The sequence below is a fragment of the Terrapene carolina genome, unplaced genomic scaffold (assembly GCF_002925995.2).
Source record: "Terrapene carolina triunguis isolate 2854851 unplaced genomic scaffold, T_m_triunguis-2.0 Scaffold113, whole genome shotgun sequence".
NCBI lineage: Eukaryota > Metazoa > Chordata > Testudines > Emydidae > Terrapene > Terrapene triunguis.
Genome location: NW_020664464.1, coordinates 15,390,965 through 15,411,462, shown reverse-complemented (window position 1 = coordinate 15,411,462; position 20,498 = coordinate 15,390,965). Strand labels below are relative to the sequence as shown.

The 20,498-nt window shown below is 41.1% G+C and overlaps 1 protein-coding gene across 7 annotated transcripts in view; it reads right to left on the bottom strand.

Moving 5' to 3' along the window:
• The window catches only part of SMARCA2 (SWI/SNF related, matrix associated, actin dependent regulator of chromatin, subfamily a, member 2), a 182,680-nt gene extending 163,398 nt beyond the window's left edge, over window positions 1–19,282 (bottom strand). For 3 of the 7 annotated variants that reach the window (XM_024200168.1, XM_024200174.1, XM_024200175.1), the window contains exons 1-2: window positions 19,148–19,282; window positions 5,531–5,791 (exon numbers count right to left, since the gene is read on the bottom strand). In XM_024200168.1, the coding sequence (XP_024055936.1) occupies window positions 5,531–5,755 (225 nt within the window). In that variant the 5' untranslated portion in view covers window positions 5,756–5,791; window positions 19,148–19,282. Of the gene's footprint in view, window positions 1–5,530; window positions 5,792–8,217; window positions 8,318–16,908; window positions 17,194–17,225; window positions 17,464–19,147 lie in introns of those variants that run through there. The other 4 variants (XM_024200169.1, XM_024200170.2, XM_024200171.2 and 1 more) reach the window with 4 other exon arrangements.
• Window positions 19,283–20,498: the final 1,216 nt, after the last annotated feature.

Genomic DNA, 20,498 nt, shown 5'->3' with positions numbered 1-20,498 from the left:
TTGTCACCTTGCTCTGTTCCCCACCTCCCGCCCCCCAGAAGAAGAGAGAGGCTCTCTTTCCTCATGGGGCTGAACTCCTGCAATTCTTGTAGGAGCCACCCTGGACACAGCACTTGCCATCGGCAATTTTAAACTCTCAAAATGCATATGGATTTGTGGGTAATTTTTTTTTTTTTTTAATTTGAGGAAAATTAGCCTTAGGGAAAACAGACTACTGAAAAAGAATGTAGGGAAAAAGTGCAGTAAGTTATAAAGAGAGAAAAGGAAAGAAAAAGACAGTGTAAGCATTTCTTTATAGAAAATCTGCTTTATACACAATGTGTTTAATAGAGCTGGCCAAAATAGTAATATTTTCCACACAAAAAATGCAAAGGAAATGAAGCCACTTTCATTTCACTTAAATTTTCACAAAATTAACCCTCACCTGAAAATGGGATTTTAGAAAAAATGACAAAAGGGAAGGGGAGAAGGAAAAAAAAAATATTTTTTCATTTTGAATCAAATCTCTTCATTTAGAATGAGGCAAATATCTCTTGCAAAAAAAATTAGTAGTTAAAGCTATTTTTCATTAAAAAGCTTGGGAACAAATTCAACTAATCTCTAAGTCTAAAAATGAGTTTTGGCTGTTTCTAGCAGAAGAAGTTAAAAAACACAAACCCCTCTCCATTCTGAAGCATGCAGCCCCTTCCCATGCTATGGGGCACCCTCTTCTGGTTTTGGAGAATTCACCAACATTGAAGAGGACACAGTTCTAGTTGCAGGTAGTCCACATGTTGCATACAGTTGCTACACTGACACGTGTAGAGTTGGGGCCAAATTCATTTCTGGTGCAACTACATTAGAGTCAGAGTCACACTATGGTTGAATTTGAGCCACAGAGTTTTTAAGCTAAAGAATCAAAGCTCTAGTCCCAGCTTTTCAGGTGGACACAGGGTGATTTATACTGGAAATTGGTCTCATCTGCAACACTTGGGTCCATTATAGCATATGCTCTGGCGTGAGTAGAGTGATTTCACTGTATTATACTAACAGGCTGCAGCAAGGAAGGTTCCGTGACAGTTGGTAGGTCAGTTAAGAAGAGACAGCAGAACCAAGAGCCCTTTGAACAGGTTCCCTCCCCACTCCCTAATTAAAAAAAAAAAAAATACTAAAACACAGAAAGAGAGGATTGGTACCAGGGGAGAAACAAATGTATAACCAGAACGCCCCTACGTCAATTACGGAGTGAGGGATTCACTTGTGGAACTGCAAAGCAACTTCACAGTTAAAAGGATGCTTTCAGGGGCAAAGTGACCCAAAGAAATTTGGGGGGGGGGGGGGCAAAAGAAAAGCTTTTGCAAAACCTATGGCCAATACAAATATTTCCACAACTTTTAAACACGGGGGGGGGAGAGGACCGTCTATAAATGACAGAGGGTTTGACAGTGAGGGTTTGACAAATGACAAGTGTAAGCAACCCAAGCATTATGAAAGTGAAATGTACTAGAAACTGATTACCAACACAGGTGAATCTGATTGATCTATTTTTTTAATTGTCCAAGCTATGAGAAGTTAAGATTAAAACAGCATGAACAGCATGGTGTTCCTAACTTAAATGAGAAATTTGTGCTTTTAAGTATAGTTTTCAACCTGACAGCCTCTATTTACAGAACAACCCCTAAGAAAAAGTTCTAGAAAATGTAACAGGAGCAGAACCCAATAGGGGTCTACAAAAATTAAGTCAAGTTACATATCTTTTCTATAGAATCATTGTATAGTTACATAGCAGGAATATAACCAACTCCATATAATAGTTAAAAAAAATCTTACAGAAAGGATCTCTAACCCTACCTCACTCCTACTGGTCCCATACCCATTAAATTATATAAAGACTCTTTTTTCCATAAAGAATTTGTTGGGGAGAACAGTATATCCTATAACAATGTAATGGTGCTACTCTGCGTTTTGGGGGACGGAGATAATATTTCACTTAAGTATTAATTATCATAGGAAATAATGAGCATTAGAGTTTAAAGTTTTTATTAAATGATCCTTTTTAAACACAGTTATTTTCCATTGTTCTATATAAATAAGCATTTGTGGGGACAGGCTGTATGTCATAAATTGTGTTTTTGGAAAATTGGGGGAGGCCTCAATTACATGCAGGGCCACATGACATTCTCATTTACAGAATTCATATTTTAGGCAGTGGCTAAGCTTATGGAATATATCTTTTAACTACACTGCCTTTATTGTATGTTTAAGTAACCTCATTAATTCACAAGTTGCATTGCATCACAATTACTTAAAGATCAAATCTCCTTAGTTTACAAATGAAGAAAAAAAAATTCTGACAGACCTGCAGCCTCAGCCTGGGATCTGAGAGTCAAGCTGGGTTATTTCTATTTATACACAGTCACTAGTGAATAAAATTTCTGCAGGCCAAATGTTGTTCAGTTATATACGTGCCATCAATGTAATTGCACTGGAATAATTGAGGGCATAACTGGAGGACAAGGGAGATGTGCACGTAGCCCTGGCAACTGGGTCTTTGCCAACAATTTTGTTGATCGTACATGAGCCAAAGGAGAATCCATTTCACTCTTCCAGAGGTCTGATTCTTCAAGGTTGACAGTAATAAGTTGTTTTTTCCCCACTGTTCCAGAAAAGTTAGTTTATTGTATTAGTTTTAACTATAAGTATTATATGTATATTATTGATTTATAGAAAGAATAATACGTTTTCTTGTAGGCAGGATTTCCAGTTGTTGGAATGCATAACTGTTATTTTTCACATCAGCATTGTTGTTAAATATACGAACTGTAGGAGTTATGCTTTTTTAACACCAACTGATAAATATTAACATGTGCTTTAATACGTTCTTTTTAATTTTGTATAAGGGTTCTATTATTCACTGCAAGTTAATGACGTGTCCAAATGGCAAGTGCATTTTTATATTTCATGTGTATAAGTATTTTTTTAAAAAACTCCACATATGGATGGGCCAGGCACACGTTCTCCAGTAGCACACTTCTATGGCACTTTTTCTCACAAGTAACGTATTGTTGCATTTGATCATAACTGAAGAGTCATGTTAGCTTACACAATACCAACCACTACTGACTGGTATCACAAATAGGTGACGTGATGCTGAATTAGCTGGCACAATGCTGGATATGATATTCTTTTGGAAGTTTTACCCCAGGTCCTAAGTGCCTAAGGAGCCCAAATCCCATTGTCTTGCAATGAGACTCAGGATATGTAAACAAATCGAGAACTGTATACGGGCTAGCAGCCTACCCAAGCTAGCTCAAATCTAGCCAGCATGAGTAACAATAACAGTGAACACAGTGCAAGCTTCAGAACAGGTTAGTGAACCAACTATGTAGCCAGGAGACATGCCAGGCTTACACTACCCATGCTGAAGCCCGTGCAGTATTATCTGTACTGCTATTGTTACCAAAGCTAGCAGGATTTAAGCTAGCTCAGATAGGACAATCTTTGCTGCTTAGACATCTGCTACAGCTCCCAAGTGCCTAAGTCACTTTTGAAAAATGAGACTTAGATGCTTCTGAAAGTTTTACCCTTGGTCTATGCCAATCAGTCACCATTGTGTCAGCTATCTAGATTCTCCACAATCATGATCAAACACAATAAAATTTTCTAGCAAAGACAAACCTAAAGATGCCCGGGACAGCAGATCTGCTACTGTGGTCCACAAGAGAAAAAACAGCAGAGACTCCTTCCTCTCCTGTAAAGTTCCTGAGCTCTATAGAAGAGGAGAGCATGGAGTTTGTGTGGTAAATGCTCTTTCAGCATTTTAAAAAGGCACTACTAGGCGACCGGGAAGGGGTGGGGGCGAATTTAGAAGCTAGAGACACATTGTGAACCAAAAAATACTATGTAAATGGAATCTGTAGCTGCTCCTCTGCTGAACTGCTGATGCTTTCCCTCTTTTGCGTGCCTCAGGACCTCTCAGGAGACAAGCAGCAGTCAGAGAATGGGGGGGGGGGGGGGGGGGCGCTAGGCAAGCAGCCCAGGAGCCCTTTGGAGTTCAGCAGCGCACTGACAGCAAGGGGCACTATATTGACACTACAGTCACTGACACTACAGACAAAAGATTGTAAGCAGTGTTTGTGGAGAGAAACAGATTAGAGCTCAGCTAATTTAATGCTTCAAGTTTTATGTGCATAAAATTTAAGCACTGAACTGACTAAGCCATACATCAGCTTGCCTCTTCAAACATGAAGATTTCAGAAGTTTTTACAATCAAGGACACTCCAGCAACCAGTGACCTGCCATGCTCTTAAACTCCACAGGGCCCTGGCCCCAGGCTTCTCTCCCCCCCAGGTGGTGTTTGTTTTATGAATGTTTTAATGACAGTTTTTCATGCCAAAGATTTTAGCCAATGTCATGTCCTTGTTGATAACTTTAAATGGCATCCTCACCGACAATCCAGTCAGCATGAAAGCTGATAATTTCGCTTAAAAGTGTTTTTCCTTCAAAACTATCACATACACGATCATAAGCAGCCAAACATGGAAATTGGGACAGCTGAAGGAGAATTTAAAAAAAAAAATTTAAAGTTTACTTTAAAGGGGTAACTTTTTAAGTTGTAATTTGAAAACTGTTCTATCTACCCCTAATTCGGAGCACAATTCTAATTCCCTTAGAAACAGTCACCAAAGTAAGTCATACTTAAAACATTTTACAGGAGCAAGACATAGGGTGTCTATATGGGAAACTAAGCCTGACAGGTGAAGCTTTATTGCAACCTTAATGCCATAATAATTTTGCTGCATAATTAGAGGTTAGAACACATGGGAGAAAGTTTCAGGAAGAAATCCCAGACACAAATATTTTCAGACAGCAATGATTGAGCAAGGTATTTAAGCACATGTATAACTGTAACACACATAACTATAAGCTCATAAGCCCCACTGAGGTCAGACTAGTCACCTGCTTTAAGTTACACATACATTCAAGTGTTTTAATGAGCTGGAGCTTATGTAAGTTAACTTGGAAATAAAAATTTTCATCAGTGTGGAAGTTCTTTAAGCATAAGCCTTTAAGAGGCATGAATTCCATTTTCATGAAGTTTCCTTCTGCAATAATAAAACAAAAAGGGAGAAAAATCCATTAAAATGCACTATGGAAGCAGAACATTTCCAAATGGACTTTTAAAAAAAGAGCCTGCCCTAAGATGTAATGTGTGGTATAATTAGAAAGATTGCCAGGCTGGCCTTGTGATGCTCCATATTTATTCTCTAGTGAGGACTCTACCATGTCAAAATGTGTGCAGGTGTCAGGTGACGACTTGTTTAACTGCCAGCAACTGCAGTCTTGAACTGATGTCTGGGGAAAAAAAAAAACAGTCTGCACAATCTGAATTGTGCATCATCTCCAGTAATAAATATGGAATTTAGTTGGTAGTTTCACTGGTGAGCCACAAAATAGAACACAGGGCTGCAGGGGAGGACAATATAAAAGTATGCTTTTACCAGTAGATATAACTCTGAGAAACATAGTGCTCACTTGCAGATACAATTACCTTGTGCATTTGGTGCATGCCTTCCTGTGGATAATCAGTGGGCCCCATACTGGGCAGTGAATGTGGAACACTAGGGGGTCCAGGACTCGGTCCCATCATGCTGTGTACTGAACCCGGAGAGGGTCCTGGTCCTGGGCTAGGTCCTAGAATTGGTCCAGGTGATGGGCCTGGCCCTGGGGAAGGGCCGGGATGAGGCATTGCGCCAGGATCTGTTGGCGTGGACATCTATTTTCCGTCTCTTTTCCGATCAACAGAGCAGCTCTAATTTCAAAAAGAAACAAAACAGCATTTCTTACATAACATGAGGGTTAGTGGAATATAGTCAGTAAGAAACTATGCTTGATAAAACAATTTTTTTGACTAGCATCACACACACAGGTGACTTGTCATCAGCAGAAAATGCTTCAATGATCCTTAGTGTGATGCATCAATTTGCCCATCCTTCAAAAAGGTCATTGGAAGACTAGAGAAACGAGACCGTTCAGGCAAGTTCTGGATATATTTATAAATCATCCACAGAAGCAAGATGGATAAAAATAAGCAATTTTTTAAATTAAAAATTGGATTTTATTTATTTAAATTAAATACATGTTTATTAAAATGAACCGATTTAGAATGTAATTTAAATTGACAATTACAATAATTTAAATACAAATATATTAAGCAGTTCATGTTTGCTGCCAACATTTTAAAAAAGTAAAACTACTGAACTGGTCAAAGTCACTGGCTAAGCACCCAAAGCCAGAGTTTGTTGAAGTGCTAAACCAGCTTCTGACAGCAGTAGCCTCTTCTGCAGGTGCAAACAGAATATTTTCTTCAGTTTATTCAACTAGTTCAGTTCAATGACTAGTTCCTTCAAAGTTAAGAAACCAGCTGGGAGTTGAAACCAGTTAAGAGAACTTGTTTTCTCCTTCCGGTCTATAAATAAAACTGAGTGTGAAAGGATGAGATCTACTAGTTCTAAAATTTTCAAGGACAGAGTGACCAGAAACAATCAGTTTAATTCACAAACTACAGATAAGTTTTGTTTAATAAATCAGTTAATTTTAAATGCAAAACATATTTTCATAAACTTTTCTTCTTATGCATCCAGCACATTTAAGGTAGTTTATGTAATGAAAAAAATTTGCATTTTAAATTATTTGGATGGAAATTCAAATTTAAAGCTTGACACAAAATGATTAACTTTTTATTTACAGTGATTTACTAGATACTGCATCATTCACTATTTTCTAACAAATATAAAAATTGTAAAAATAATGTTAAGCAACATAATTGCTCAACTAAATGTGTATAGATATAGATTTATCCTCCTGATTAGCAGAAAGAAGCACTAAATTCAGTGTAAAGGTCATACTTAGTTGTAAATCAACATGTTTGAACGGTTATCAAACAATAAGAATCAACCTTTCTTTAGGAAAATAACTGAAAAGTGCAAATGCAAAACACGATTAAAACCGATAAATTAAATCATAGAATATCAGGGTTGGAAGGGACCTCAGGAGGTTATCTAGTCCAACCCCCTGTTCAAAGCAGGACCAATCAATGTTTCCTGCTTGCTGATTTTAAAATCAGTGACTTAAATCAAAATGACTTAAATCATTCCACCCTGCACAGAACAGCATATTTGATAGGCTACAGAAAACAACACCTGGAGAATATGACTGTAAGTAACTTAACTCATTAACACCAAATTATATCACATGGAGTTAGAGGGAAGATTGTTAAAGGCACGAAGGACACTTAGGGCTAGTCTATACTAGAATTACTACATCTCTCCCATCGGCATAGTAACTCCACCTCCCCAAGCAGCGGTAGCTATGTTGGTGGGAGAACTTTTCCCACCAAAATAGCACCAGCCACACTGATGCTTAGGTCGGTGTAACTTACATCACTGGCAGCGGGGAAGAGGGGTGAAGGGGGGGGGGGGTGTATTTGCACCTCTGAGCAACGTAGTTCTACTGAAGTAAGCGCTACTGTGTACAAGCCCTTAGGCATCTAACTCACATCTGTGAGTTTTGAAAATCTCTCCCTATGTGCCTCAGAGGTGACTGGAGTGAAGTTCTTACTTATAAAAATAATAATGCACAAAAAAGTAAGCATTTTATTAATATAAAATCTTTACATTAGACAGAATTAAAAAAAAAAACACAAGACATTAATTTAGAACTTTTATTACCTCGGTGTGCAATAGTGATATCAAGTGAAATACACAAAGGACAAACTGCTCTGGAGCGAACAGAGAGTTGTAATTCACTTGAGGGGTTCTGCTGATGTCAGAAACCATGAGAATGCAGCTCATGTGACTTATAAAATGACAAGAGCCCAGAGAATGAATTAGAGGCCCTCAAACTCGCTGGAGAGCCAACTATTTTATTTATTTCTGTGTACTTAACAAAACAAATGGAAGCAGGTTACAAGCTGGGATCATTCTTCATCTCTCTCACACTTAAGAGTTTTGTCAGTGACTAACATTTAGAACTTTTAGTTCACCAGTGTCAATGAAAGACTCTTGTAATGCAAGAGAACATGGATGTCCTCTAAGTCAATGAAAGGAAATGATTACGTCATTCCCTGTCATGGTTTGCCAAGAAATAATAATAATAATTAACTTATCTAAGACTACAACAAAAAACAATTACTTATTTCTAAATCAGGTGCTTTAAAAATAATAATTCTAGTTTTACCGTATGGCATCAAAATATAGTAGAGTTAACAGAGTTCTGCAGGAAGAGTGGACGTGTCAGGGGACTGATAATGAGACACAGAAACGTTCATCTCCCAGCTCTAGAGCCAAAGACACGCAAATTAAGCCGTAACACAACCACATTATCCTCTAGTGGCTGTTCAGTGACGTATATGAAATAAGTCATCTCTACCCAGTTATTAGAGGACAGGTGTAAACCATCATCGTAATTTGTCTACTGGTTCTGCTAGTTGGTTGCCAAGGACTGAATGGACATAAGAAAGAAAACTACCCTACAGTCATTCCACTAGGTTAGACAGGAGGCCCGTAGGCAAAGCAGGATGGGGAAAGTTACACTGCTGGCTGTTTCCTACTGCTTCTGTTCTGTGCACATGGAATTCGAAGTTTACGGTATTTACAATCTTGCTCCTTTCAACAAGCTGTGTGTTCACAAAACCAAATATTTCAAATAAGAAAAAGGTCTACTACATTGAGATTTCTCCCCATTACCTAGGTGTTGTCAGGAGTTAAAAAAGTTTTCACAAGCTTTTATTTATAAACTCTCTACTATTATGTTTTATTATTTATTTCTCTACTTTGATTCAAAGCAACAAATTGGAACAAGTGCTGTTGAACTCACTTAAAATAAACTATCTTGGGAGCCCACTCCTTGCAGAGTGAGACATAGTGATACCTCTGAAGCTTTACTCTTCAAAACAAAAGATAACAACAGAACACCACAGGGCTTAATTAGTCCCCCTGCAATCCCATGGCATCCCCACAAAAGGAATCATGTTTTTAAATGATCACAACTGTATACAGCTTCTTAGAGGCCTGCAATAAGACTGTTCTTGGAATCAAAGACATTTCCACACAGCAAAAAGAGTTTTTAAGGGATATTCACCAGGCTGAAATGTACAGCAGCATTACAAGGACCCTTTTATAGTTGTCTCTCTATATCATGGAAGTCAAACACATTTTAACAAGGTAAAACCTAGCAGCACCACCACCATTAAGGCTGCATTTAACAGAAACTATGCAATCAATGTGAAAGTACAATAACTATTTTCATTGCACAGCATCCTGAAATCCAATATCTCATGCATTACTTGTACCTAAACCTGTCCATTAGAAGAGATATCGAACACTCCCTTTATATGCACATTTATTTCAAACTTAATTTTGAGTTTTCATAAAAATTAACTGGCCTCAGTTACAGCTTCATGTAAACTGCAAGATAATTTATATGTACATTAGAAAGTTCATGTATGCGAACTTGGAAGATTCAACATTCATTTCTAATGAGGTACCAACTGCCTAAGCTGTAAAAACAATCACTACTGGGGTGAATCCTGCATGCCTTACTCCAGATCAAGCCCTTTAGTTTTATTTCTGTTAAGAGGAATAAACTCACCCAATCTTGTAGGATAACATTGTGGAATCTTCTTAAACCGATTTATATTCAGAGATTTTATTTTACAAAGAACACAATTCTTCTATACCAAGCAGTAAATTATAAAAGCTAACTTCTTGGAGGAATATAAAAAAATTCAATGACTATGGCTATGAGCCACCAGCAAGTTCTGCCTGGGGGTCCACAGGATTGAATAGAGGTGAGGGTCCAAACTACTTTCTCTGACAGAAGTGGTCTGAAAAATGAAAAAGCAGGGTGCCACTCTATAAACCAGAAGAGTTTATACACTATTCTACCAAATGAGGATCCGTTGATAAGGCAGAACTGTTAAAAGGATTATGGCTTAATAGGTTTGAAGAATATGTGGGGTATATGTTTACTGGGATCATCAAAGAGACTTAGGTGGCCAACTTTTGAATTTCAAGGGAAGTTGAGTACATAACTACTTTAAACTCCTCTGAAAAATCTCAGCCTCAATTCAAATACAAAATTTCACCAAGAGATATCAACTACAATGTTGGCAGAGTGTGGGTCAAATTCTGTCCAGATTACACCAGCATATCTCTGGCTAGCATTTTGCCCTGTGTATTTAGATAAGTAAACAAAAGAACACTATCATAGTCAGTCTTGGTCGATTAGTTTGGACTGGGAATTTACTTTGTTACAGATATGAGAAGAGAATTTCCAATAGTGGTTTAAGGATTATATTAAAAAAACAACACATTTCTCCTGACCCATATAGTCAGGACTAAATGCCCAATCTTGCAGTCCTCACAAGACTTCATTGAAGCCAAAATATTACAGTGGCTTCAAAGAAAGTTTGCATCTGTTTTTTAACTGAATCCTGAATTACATTCTAGAATCCCTTTACATCAAAGGGAAAGTTCCCGAGCCAATGGCTCATCAGGTGGAGATGGTTACGGCACTTCAGTTTCATAGCCAACAGTACACCAGCAAGTGATGTGGCCAGCATCACATCCAACTGCCTTTGACTACCCTAATGGATCAGGTACCTATTTTGCAGCTATGTGAACTAGAAGTGGCCTTTCAGTGTGAGACTGAGTGAGACACAGGCTACATCTACACTACAGGGGGGAGTCGATTTAAGATACGCAAATTCAGCTACGTGAATAGCGTAGCTGAATTCGACGTATCACAGCTGACTTACCCCGTTGTGAGGACGGCGGCAAAATCGACTTCTGCGGCTTTTTGTCGGCGGCGCTTACTACCACCTCCCCTGGTGGAGTTAGAGCGCCGATTCGGGGATCGATTGTCGCGTCCCGACGGGACGCGATAAATCGATCCCCGAGAGGTCGATTTCTACCTGCCGATTCAGGCGGGTAGTATAGACCAGACCACAAACCCACAATCTTCAGGATTGAAGTCAAGCACCTTAACCACGCAGCCACCATACCTTGGTACCTTTATATCAGGGTCCTCAAATTCCTACCAGGAAGAGCACTAAACTGCATGGACTGCAGACACAGGAAGGGCTCTGCTGGGTCCATATGTGTGTGGGAGAGAGAGTCCCCCTTGTGTATGGAAGAGGATAGAAAGGCATGTGGTATCTCTCTGTGTGTGGACCGAGAGAGAAAGCAATCTGGCTTTCTTTCCCACACCTATATGGGCCCAGGGGATCCTTTTCTGTGTATGCAGTCTATACTGGGGGAGCAGGTGGTGACTGGGCTCACCCTGGGGATGCATGCTATCCTCCCTCCTGATCTTACATTATCTGGATCTCCCACACCATAGGCCAGATCCAGGAAGGAGTTCATGTCAGTGTGGCTCCAGTTAAGCTACATGGGGACGGGAGATGAGGGAAAGCCCATGGGATCCAGAACTAAGGCAAAAGGCCTCCTGGGGATCTCCCAGTTTTGTGGCCAGATCCTACAGCCTTTTCTGGACCAGTCATTGTTGAGTGGGGTGCAGAATGTTCATATTCTGTAGAATTTGAATGAGTTATCAGAGCCAGATAAATACCTTGACCACAAAATGTTTGACCCTACTGCTTTGTGTGTCCCCAGAAGATTTCACTGAGGTGCTTGTAACAGGGTGGCTGGAAAGCCTAGGGCAGGGGTAGTCTATTTTTTGTCAAGGTCCAGATTTCTTGGTCAAGGTATAGTCAAGGTACAGAGAAAATAATAATAATGATAATAAGTAAATAAAAAGATTTCAGGATCTGTTCAAAATTGTTTGGCGGTCTGGATTTGGCCTGTACTCTGCCTATTGACTACCCCTGGCCTGATTACAGGACACCTAGGTTGAGTCAGGTGATCCCAATGCAAAAGGCAGCAGGAAGCCACAGGGGTGGCTGGCCATTCCTGCAGTGAGGGAACTGCAGAGTGAAGCTGCAGGGAAAGAGGGTCTTCCTGCAGTGGTCCCTGAGGAAAAGACAGTTCCTCAGGAAGAAGGGGCTGTGCCCAGCTTAAGCCTGGGTGGAAGATTGTGTGTGTGTGTGAACTTTGTTAATTTAATAAAACATCCAGGCTTTAAGAAGGGCTGTGACTGAAAGAGAGATTGTGGAGTTTGTTGCAGGAGAAGGGGAAAACAAGGGCAGGGCACAGCAGAGGCACCTCTAGCCATGAGGGGGCATGCGGTCATCCCTGTTACAAGTGCTCTTGGTTGCTAAGTACTACTAAACAATACATAAAGAACAATGCAGCAGTTTTACTGGCATTTGGGTGCCCACTGGTTTGATTTTTAAACACCAATAGCAGCTGAGCACACTACAGAATATATACAGCACCACATTAAGTTAAATAGTCCACACCAAATGTCACAAATAGCTCTCACCCCCTAGTGCCCTAACCAAGCATAAACCTGGAGTTACTCATATTAAGCAAGTGGTTGACCAACACAGAGGTGTTTCATTATGCTCTGAAGGTCAAAATCTGGTGGACCAAAGAAAAAAATCCTTAGCCAGGAATGCCTCTACTTCTACATCCCCAACGTCTGTCAGCTGATCTCATTTGGAATGATGGCCTTTGAAGTAGCCAGATCTAAACCACTTAGGGCTTTATCTATCAGAAACAAGACTGAATTGCTCCAGAAGCAGAGTGGAAGCTACTACAGTTCAAAGAATGGAGGTGTAGTACGCTTACACTTGGCTACACTGGCAATTTACAGCGCTGCACTTGCTGCGCTCAGGGGTGTGAAAAAACACCCCCCCGAGCGCAGCGAGTGCAGCGCTGTAAAGCGCCAGTGTAATCAGCGCCTGCAGCGCTGCACGCTCCCTCGCAGCACTGCAAGCTATTCCCCTCGGAGAGGTGGAGTACTTGCAGCACTGCGAGAGAGCTCTCGCAGCGCTGGCGGCGCGACTACACTCGCGCTTCACAGCTCCGCGAGTGTAGCCAAGGCCTAAGGGCTTGTAAGGTGTAATCTACAATCCACTCTAAGGGCTTGTCTACACATGAAAATTATACTGGGATAAGGTAGGGTATGAATTTAAACCACTAGTTGTTATACTGGTGTACCTTCCCAGGTAGACACTCTTATTCTTGAACAAGAAAGCCTTTTTCCAGTTTAGCTCATGTGGCTTTCTAAGCAGTTTAAGCTAAACCAGAAAAAGCCACTCAGACCAGAATAAGTGTCCACCTAGGGAGTTATAATGTCCTGGGCAGACAAGCCCGAAGGCGATATGCTTCTGCATTCTACCCTAGGTGACGCTCTGAGGTGGCCTTTAAGGTTAACCACAGATACTGAACAAAGTAGTATTACCACCTAGAGTTAACAGATGCATGGATACTTGTTGCTGTTCCACATCAGGGAAAGGTTGCAACATCTTGGCTAGATCCAAACAAAATAAGCAGAGCAAGCCACCGCTATTACCTGGGTAGAACATTTGGGCACCCCAAAGGACCCTGAGACTGCAGACCGCTTTTTCATGGGACAGATATACTCTAGCAACAGACGGAGCAATCACACATATTTTCAATTCCTCTAGTTGTTGCCCCTCACCAGCAAACAGAACCTTGATATTTTCCAGACCAAGTCAACCTAGATTGGGTCTTAGCCAGATAACGCAAAGCAAGGAAACTGCACCATGAGGATCTCATGGAAAGACAATGCACAGCTGAGTGTCAGCAACATGCTGACAGCACTGCAGCCCAGAGTGCCTCACAATGTTATGATATTACAATATTCTGATGTTATCTATTGGGAAATAATGACCACTCAACCCATCTCCAGACTGAAGTCATGGCCAGCAGGTGTTTTTAAAGGATACAACAGAAAATCAGGATACTTTGTTACTGAAAGCAGAAAACAGGGGTGCTTTCTGTGTCAATATGGAAAATAAGAATTACATTACTAACTTTTCATAACATTTGCTTAATTTTTGTAAATAAAAAAGTCACATTGTATAACTTAAACCAAAAAATTCTGAAAGTTCAAATCAGAAAGTAATGAAGGGAAATCATTATATAATAAAATGAATGAACCACATTTACAAATAATTCCAATGTATTATGCATCTGTTAAATTCTTACAAAATACCACAGCATTAGACAACATCTATTAGAACACTAATACTGTTGTTTAATCACAAATGAGCAATTCTGTGAAAAAAGGGTACATAGAACATTAGAAACCAGTAAAGGTGAAGGACCAGATCATCAACTCATGTAAACAAGTGTACTTCCATTTATATCAATGGTACTAGACACATTTACACCAGCTGAGGATCTGGCTTCACATATTTAAGGAATTCATGACAAAGATCACTTTTGGAAGGCAACTTGCAGTAGTACGAACTAGAGGAGTTAGAAATAAGTCCACTGAACTGCCTATCCTGGTAATAACTAAGATCAAGTCCTCTCCCCAACAAGTCTGCCTGTGAAGTGAGTAGCACTCTTCAGTGCTACACATGTGGATTTTACTCTGCTTAGGGGGACTGAAGACTGACTCAAGGCTTTTCTGACTGGTTAGGGATTAAATTACTACACTGTGACCTTTTCTACAGGCATTAATCACAGTTATTGAATGTCCTTTTCATGTCAGATTCTGAAGAACACAAGCCCATCCATTAGGGTGTGGGAGAGGGAAAACAAATCATTGTATTATTTAGGGGCACAGATTGACCTTGTCTTCACAAGGGGAAAAAAAGGTGTGTTCTTACCCCAAGTTAGCTAACTCAAGGTAAAATCCTAGTGAAGACAAGTTTTGTAGTTTTCACATGAATATCTAACTCACACATCTTGAGCTACCTAAATCAGGTTAAGAACACAACTTCTTTCCTAGTGAAGACACAAGCTGTATGAGGTGATGTGTACTCCCCCAAATCTATGTCTAACATTATAGTTAGATACCCCACCCTTTGAAAATCTGGTTTTGCAATAGCCCCTTCTACCCTACAAGGATAAAAAAAGAAAGAAGATGGAGGGGGAAGAGAGAGACTTTTGAATGGGAAGAGGGGACTTTAAATGTGTCAGACAAAAAAAATTCCATTCACATCCCCAATTTCATTGTCATCTCATGTTTGTAAACTACCCAACGTGTGTGTTAAAATGAGGACTTGCTCCTTCAATGTTCCATTCTCTATTTTATCTTGCTAATGAGTCATAAACTTCTGCCTGCCACCATTTTCATGACAAGTGATCTTTATGTCACAATCCTGTGTTTCTTACTTCAGTGGGGGAATCAATCAGAAAGAAGAAATTGCGCTGAGGTGGGTGGAGGTCTAGGAGGCTTTCTTTACATGCAATCATCATCAATAGCAGCAAAAAATACACAAAGAAGTGTTTTAATAATTTGTGGAAGGCGTTCTCATTTGCTCCCTAGTGACAATTCCCCTTTAAAAAGGGATCACATCAATATTTTATTAATCAGGACCATAATGTGAGAAAGAGTCCAGAAATATTTTTTTAAAGTTATTACTGTGCACCTTCTGATCTTAACTTCAAACAAAAACTGAAAATAAGATATTTGCAGATGTTAATTTTAGTTACACTTCTGTCAAGAATATATTAAATAGAATTCCAACATTCACAATACAAAAGTGCTAGCTGGGTCACTTTTTTCTTGTCAATCTCAAGCTTAGGTATTGGTCAAAGCACTTTTCAGACTTGACGAGAAATGCTCACAGACCACTTTAGAAATGAATAAAAGAAAAAGATCTAAGACTGCTTTGAACACATTCTTGTGGTGCATATATTTTCTATGAAACACCACAGTAATGCCAGTCCTGAAGCAGAGACATAACTCATAAGAGAGATACTGTATTTAACAAAGCATTACCTTCACCTCTGTCAAGTCCACATGTGTTACACGATATGACTAACTTTGAATTTATTTAAAAATGCTCATTACTGGTATGATCTTTTTGCCTCATACTGCTGATGTGTTACATATGGGCATAAAACCAGTCTCTAATCCTGTCCTTTTGGTACATCATTTTTTTTCTTTGATTAACAAAAGGACTCAAAGAAAAAAAAGTCAATGAGAATAATAGGGCAATTAGGTTCCCAAAGAGAAAGTGTGCCTTGATTTGCATAACAATACACTAACTCACACAGCAAAAGCTGCCCCACCTCCTAACATGTAATTGGTATATACTACTAAAGGAATGGAATTCTGGCTTAATATTCATTGTCCTACTCCAGACCTCCGGGGTTAGTGGCTGGAACTAAAGGATACTAAAGTAAAGGATTTTTTTTTTTTTTTTTAATGCAAAGAGAAGAACAATGCTGTACATGATATACCTGGAATATGCCTTTTTAAGAAAAAAATAACCTCCGTATTTAGTTTGCTATAATTTTCAAACCTTTGTATCTAACTCTTTATGCAAATTACTAACCAGTTATCTAAAATCTTAATCAAAAAAATAATTATAAGAGAATGGAACCCTCTCAAACGTTTGCAAATTGTGATAAATAAAAATGAAGGGTAAAACTGCAAGCACAAAGGAAAACCAGCTCAAATACACTCTATATAACCACTAAGATTTAATCAAAATAAGCATTTAATAATATAGTGGCATTGATTTTTTTCAACCTAGTTGTTTATTGTAGTAAAAACCTAATTCACCAACATCTCTTTGCTGTTCTTTAGTATTTGTTGTTACACTATCATTCTGTTTGGAAAAACAAAAAACAACAATATTATAAATTTCCTCTCCTGTTAGCAAAGTAAAAGCTTTCAAGAGTTAATCTAACGTGGGGGGAGAAGCACCAAGCATTATACACACATACAAACTTCTGATTAAAAATATGAAAAGGAATCCAAATTGAACTGTCCCCAACCCTAGAGCTTGAGATAGTTGGAGAACAGAAGTTTTCTCACCTGGGTTTTCTTCATTAAATCGTAAGCTTTTGCCTTTAAAACCCCACAGTGAATCTTCCGGGAGTTTTGCATAGGCCTCAAGTTTCTATCTAGCAACACACCCTGGTGTTTCAAGCCACACACACAGAAAAGACACTGGCACTAGCAAGCACATTTAGTAGAGCCATATTTTCCCTCCTCCCTTTCTGGAAAGTTTTAGACCCGATCGACAAGACCTAAAAATCCATTTTGCAGGAGCCAGCCCCATTTCCTTCTTTTACTTTACAGAGCAATGGCTGCAGTCAGAGCTTTCCCCTGCTGGGTTAAGAGACCTTTACCTTAATGAAGTGGCACCAAACAACAGATCTAGGCACGCACAAGGGGGTTTAGAAGCCAGATGCACAGACTGAGAGCATGTTTCATGGCAAAGCTAGGCCTGTCTCTCCCCTTCTTCCCTCCGTCATCATGTCATGCTGATCAAACATGTCTGTGTGTGTGAGAGCGAGCGAGTCTGTATTTGGCGGCTGTGACTTCCTGATTCTCTACTGCTGATCACACACACAGGGAAAAAAAATCCCCAACCACCACTAAACCTCGCCTCTTCCTCTCTCCAAGCAGACACAGAGAAGCTAGCTCAAAGCTGCCCTCCTTCTTCTCCCCCAGACTCACTCAAATGCACAGCGACCAGCAACAAACTGCAACATTTGCTGCAAGCCCCCCTCTTCTCCTCCCCTTCACTTAATCATCAACAGAAAACTTTTTTTTTGGTAACCAAAAAAAAAATTCCCCCTCCCATGGTGTGGCGATGAGGCTCCCGTCTCCCTACACAATACAAATCTACGCGAACATGAATGTGTATACACAACCAACACCCCCCCCCACCGCAACACCCCCCAAAAATGACTGACAGATTTTTCTGTGCATACCGGAAATAAAATGCTTTTTGCTTTGAAGGTGATTATAAAAATTGGAAGCGCATGTTATTCCACTCTCTGCTTCCTAGGCTGCTGCAAAAGGGGGGGGGGCTGCAGAAGAAGGGGGGAGAGAGAAGCTATTTTAGGAAGTGAATCGCGACACCTTTCAGCAGAAGAGGAGAGACGGACTAAAGCGTTGATGTTTGGTTTTTAATTGCATAGAGACCCTGTGACTAAACTGTAAGGCAACAGGACCTGCAGCCCCGGCTCGTGAAGTCCCGGCCCCCACCTTCTTTTTCTCTCTTCTACCCGCCCTCCCGGGTGTGTGTGTGGGTAATGTTTGTGACAGTCAGACAGGGAGATTATCCGGATCATGGCCTCCTTGGCTTTGCTGGTTAACGCTGCTACTCTAACAAGCACACACCCCCCATACCTCCCATCTTTTTCCTCCTCCACCCCCCCCTTCCTCAGCCACGTCTATTTAAATATTTGCATTAGAAGAAAAGGACCCCCCAGGCAACAAAGCCCCTGCAAAACACCTACAAACTGCAACGCTTGCCCTCCCCTTCCCCAGGGCAGGACACAGTGAACTTCAACATGCACCACTCAGCAGCAGCCAGGCTGCTGCCGCCCTCGCCACATGCACCAAATCTAACCCTCCGGCCGCTGCCGGATCGGGGGGGGGGGTGTTGTGTGTGTGTGTAATCTCCCTTCCCCCACCCCCTCTTTATAGCCACCAAACCATAGCCAGAGCAGTCCATGGGGAGTGGAAGAGGCGACCAGCCTAGCCTACCGGCCCCATCGCAGGCACTGAGCTGCTCCTGGAGGGGCTGTTGCTTCTTGGGATCTATTTCTGTCTCTGCTGCTGCTTGCCCGGAGCCTTTTTAAACGCTCGCTTCAGCAGCACCCCCAAAGGTTGCGAGAGCAGCTGATTACTGTTATTTATTGCTGGCTCGGTTCCCCAGTCGCCTCCTCTAAAATGCACAGATTGCAAGCAACGTCCCCTGTCCCCTCCTCTGCCAGGCTCCCTCTCGGTGCAGCTGACTCCGAAGTCAGGAGCCGGGCTTAGGGAAGGTTTTAATTATTATTTCCGAATTATTTTGATCCAAAACTTTCTTCGCTCCTCTGGGGAAGAGGGGGGGTCGTGACTGGTCCCTGGGGCCAGTAGCGATGATATTTTTTTAAAGGAGGGAGGGAAGGTGGCTAGGTGCGTGCGTGTCATCAAATAATAACACATTCTTTCCCAAGGAGCCTGACTAATGGTGCAGGTTCAGAGTGCGTTGGCAGGAGGCGGCGGGGGTGCAGGGGAGAAATGGGGTCAGAGAGGAGTTATAAGTTATATTTACCTTGCTCCAGAAGCGTGGCGTGCGGGAGGTCTCCCCTCTCCCTCTCTGAGTCACCCAGAGTACAGCACCAGAGAGAGAGGGACTAGATTATGAATATGACTTCATTGATGACAGCCATTCCCTCCTCTTCCTAAACTCCTGCCCCTGGCTCCTCCCCCTGCTTCCCCCAGCCCTGCACCACCGCTCAGGAAGCGGCTCTGCTACTGGCTCCGCTCGGAGCGAGCTCCCGCCTCGTCTGCAGAAAGGCCGATCCCATTGGTGGCTGGGGCCTGTCACTCAGCCTGCTGCCAGAGGAGGAGGAGATGTACAAGAATGTGGGGGGAGAGAGAAAGTGATGCGTGTGTGTGTCTATAAATGTGCATGCTACAGCCCCCCTCTGTTTGTGCATGTCTCAATGGGTGTGCAGGGGCAGGCTGAGTTTCTTGCACCCTTCCCCTTCGCTTGTTCTGTTGGCATGTGTTTGGGTTGGCGCAGACAAGACTGACGGGCCCCAGTGAGAGAGACAGGGACTGTGTAGTAGCAATCGTGATGATAGTAGTTTGGGGGTAGGTGAAGAAGGTGCTGGAATTTAACTGTGCCTGTGCCTGCCAGTGCACGCCTGCAGAGAGCGAGGGGGAGGTGAGGGTTGGCAGGAGAGATCTGAAGGCTATTTGTAGTACCTGGTGTGTGTTTGTTTGTTTGTTTTTAAAGGGCACCGCCAGGCATTGTCATGCATGCTGAAACTTTTTATTCCCTTCCTAATCTGTGATCATAGACCCTCCTTTTGTGAAAAGAGGAAGGCTGCAGAGAACATTCCAGCTAAATCTGTCTGTCAATCAGTTGGGCTTTCAACTTCCAACTGCTTGTTAATGAAGATGTAGCACCAGCCTTGATATACTATTCTTTACTAAATATTCCTTCAAATGACCAGGGGGTTGTTTTGTCATTGGTCTGGAAAAAGCTATTAAACTATTCATCAGATGTAATCTGCATGTAAAAAGGCTGCAACTGTACTAGGAGGGAAGTTGGGGGTGGATCTGGTTTTTAGAGATAGGAAGAGTAAATTGTGTAGTTCTGCAAAAAGAACAGGAGTACTTGTGGCACCTTAGAGACTAACAAATTTATTAGAGCATAAGCTTTCGTGGGCTACAGCCCACTTCTTCGGATGCATTGTGTAGTTCTGTTAACTCCCCTCTCTCTACCTGCCTTTCACCCTTAAAACTTGCAATACTTGCTCACTTACATGCTGGTGAGATAACTTAATTATGTAGGTGTTGTTTCCCCTTCCCCACACTTACCTGGTTCGCAGTCTAATGCAAACCTACAGATCTATCACAATATTTCTAGAGAAAATAGCTGTTTTTATGCAGTG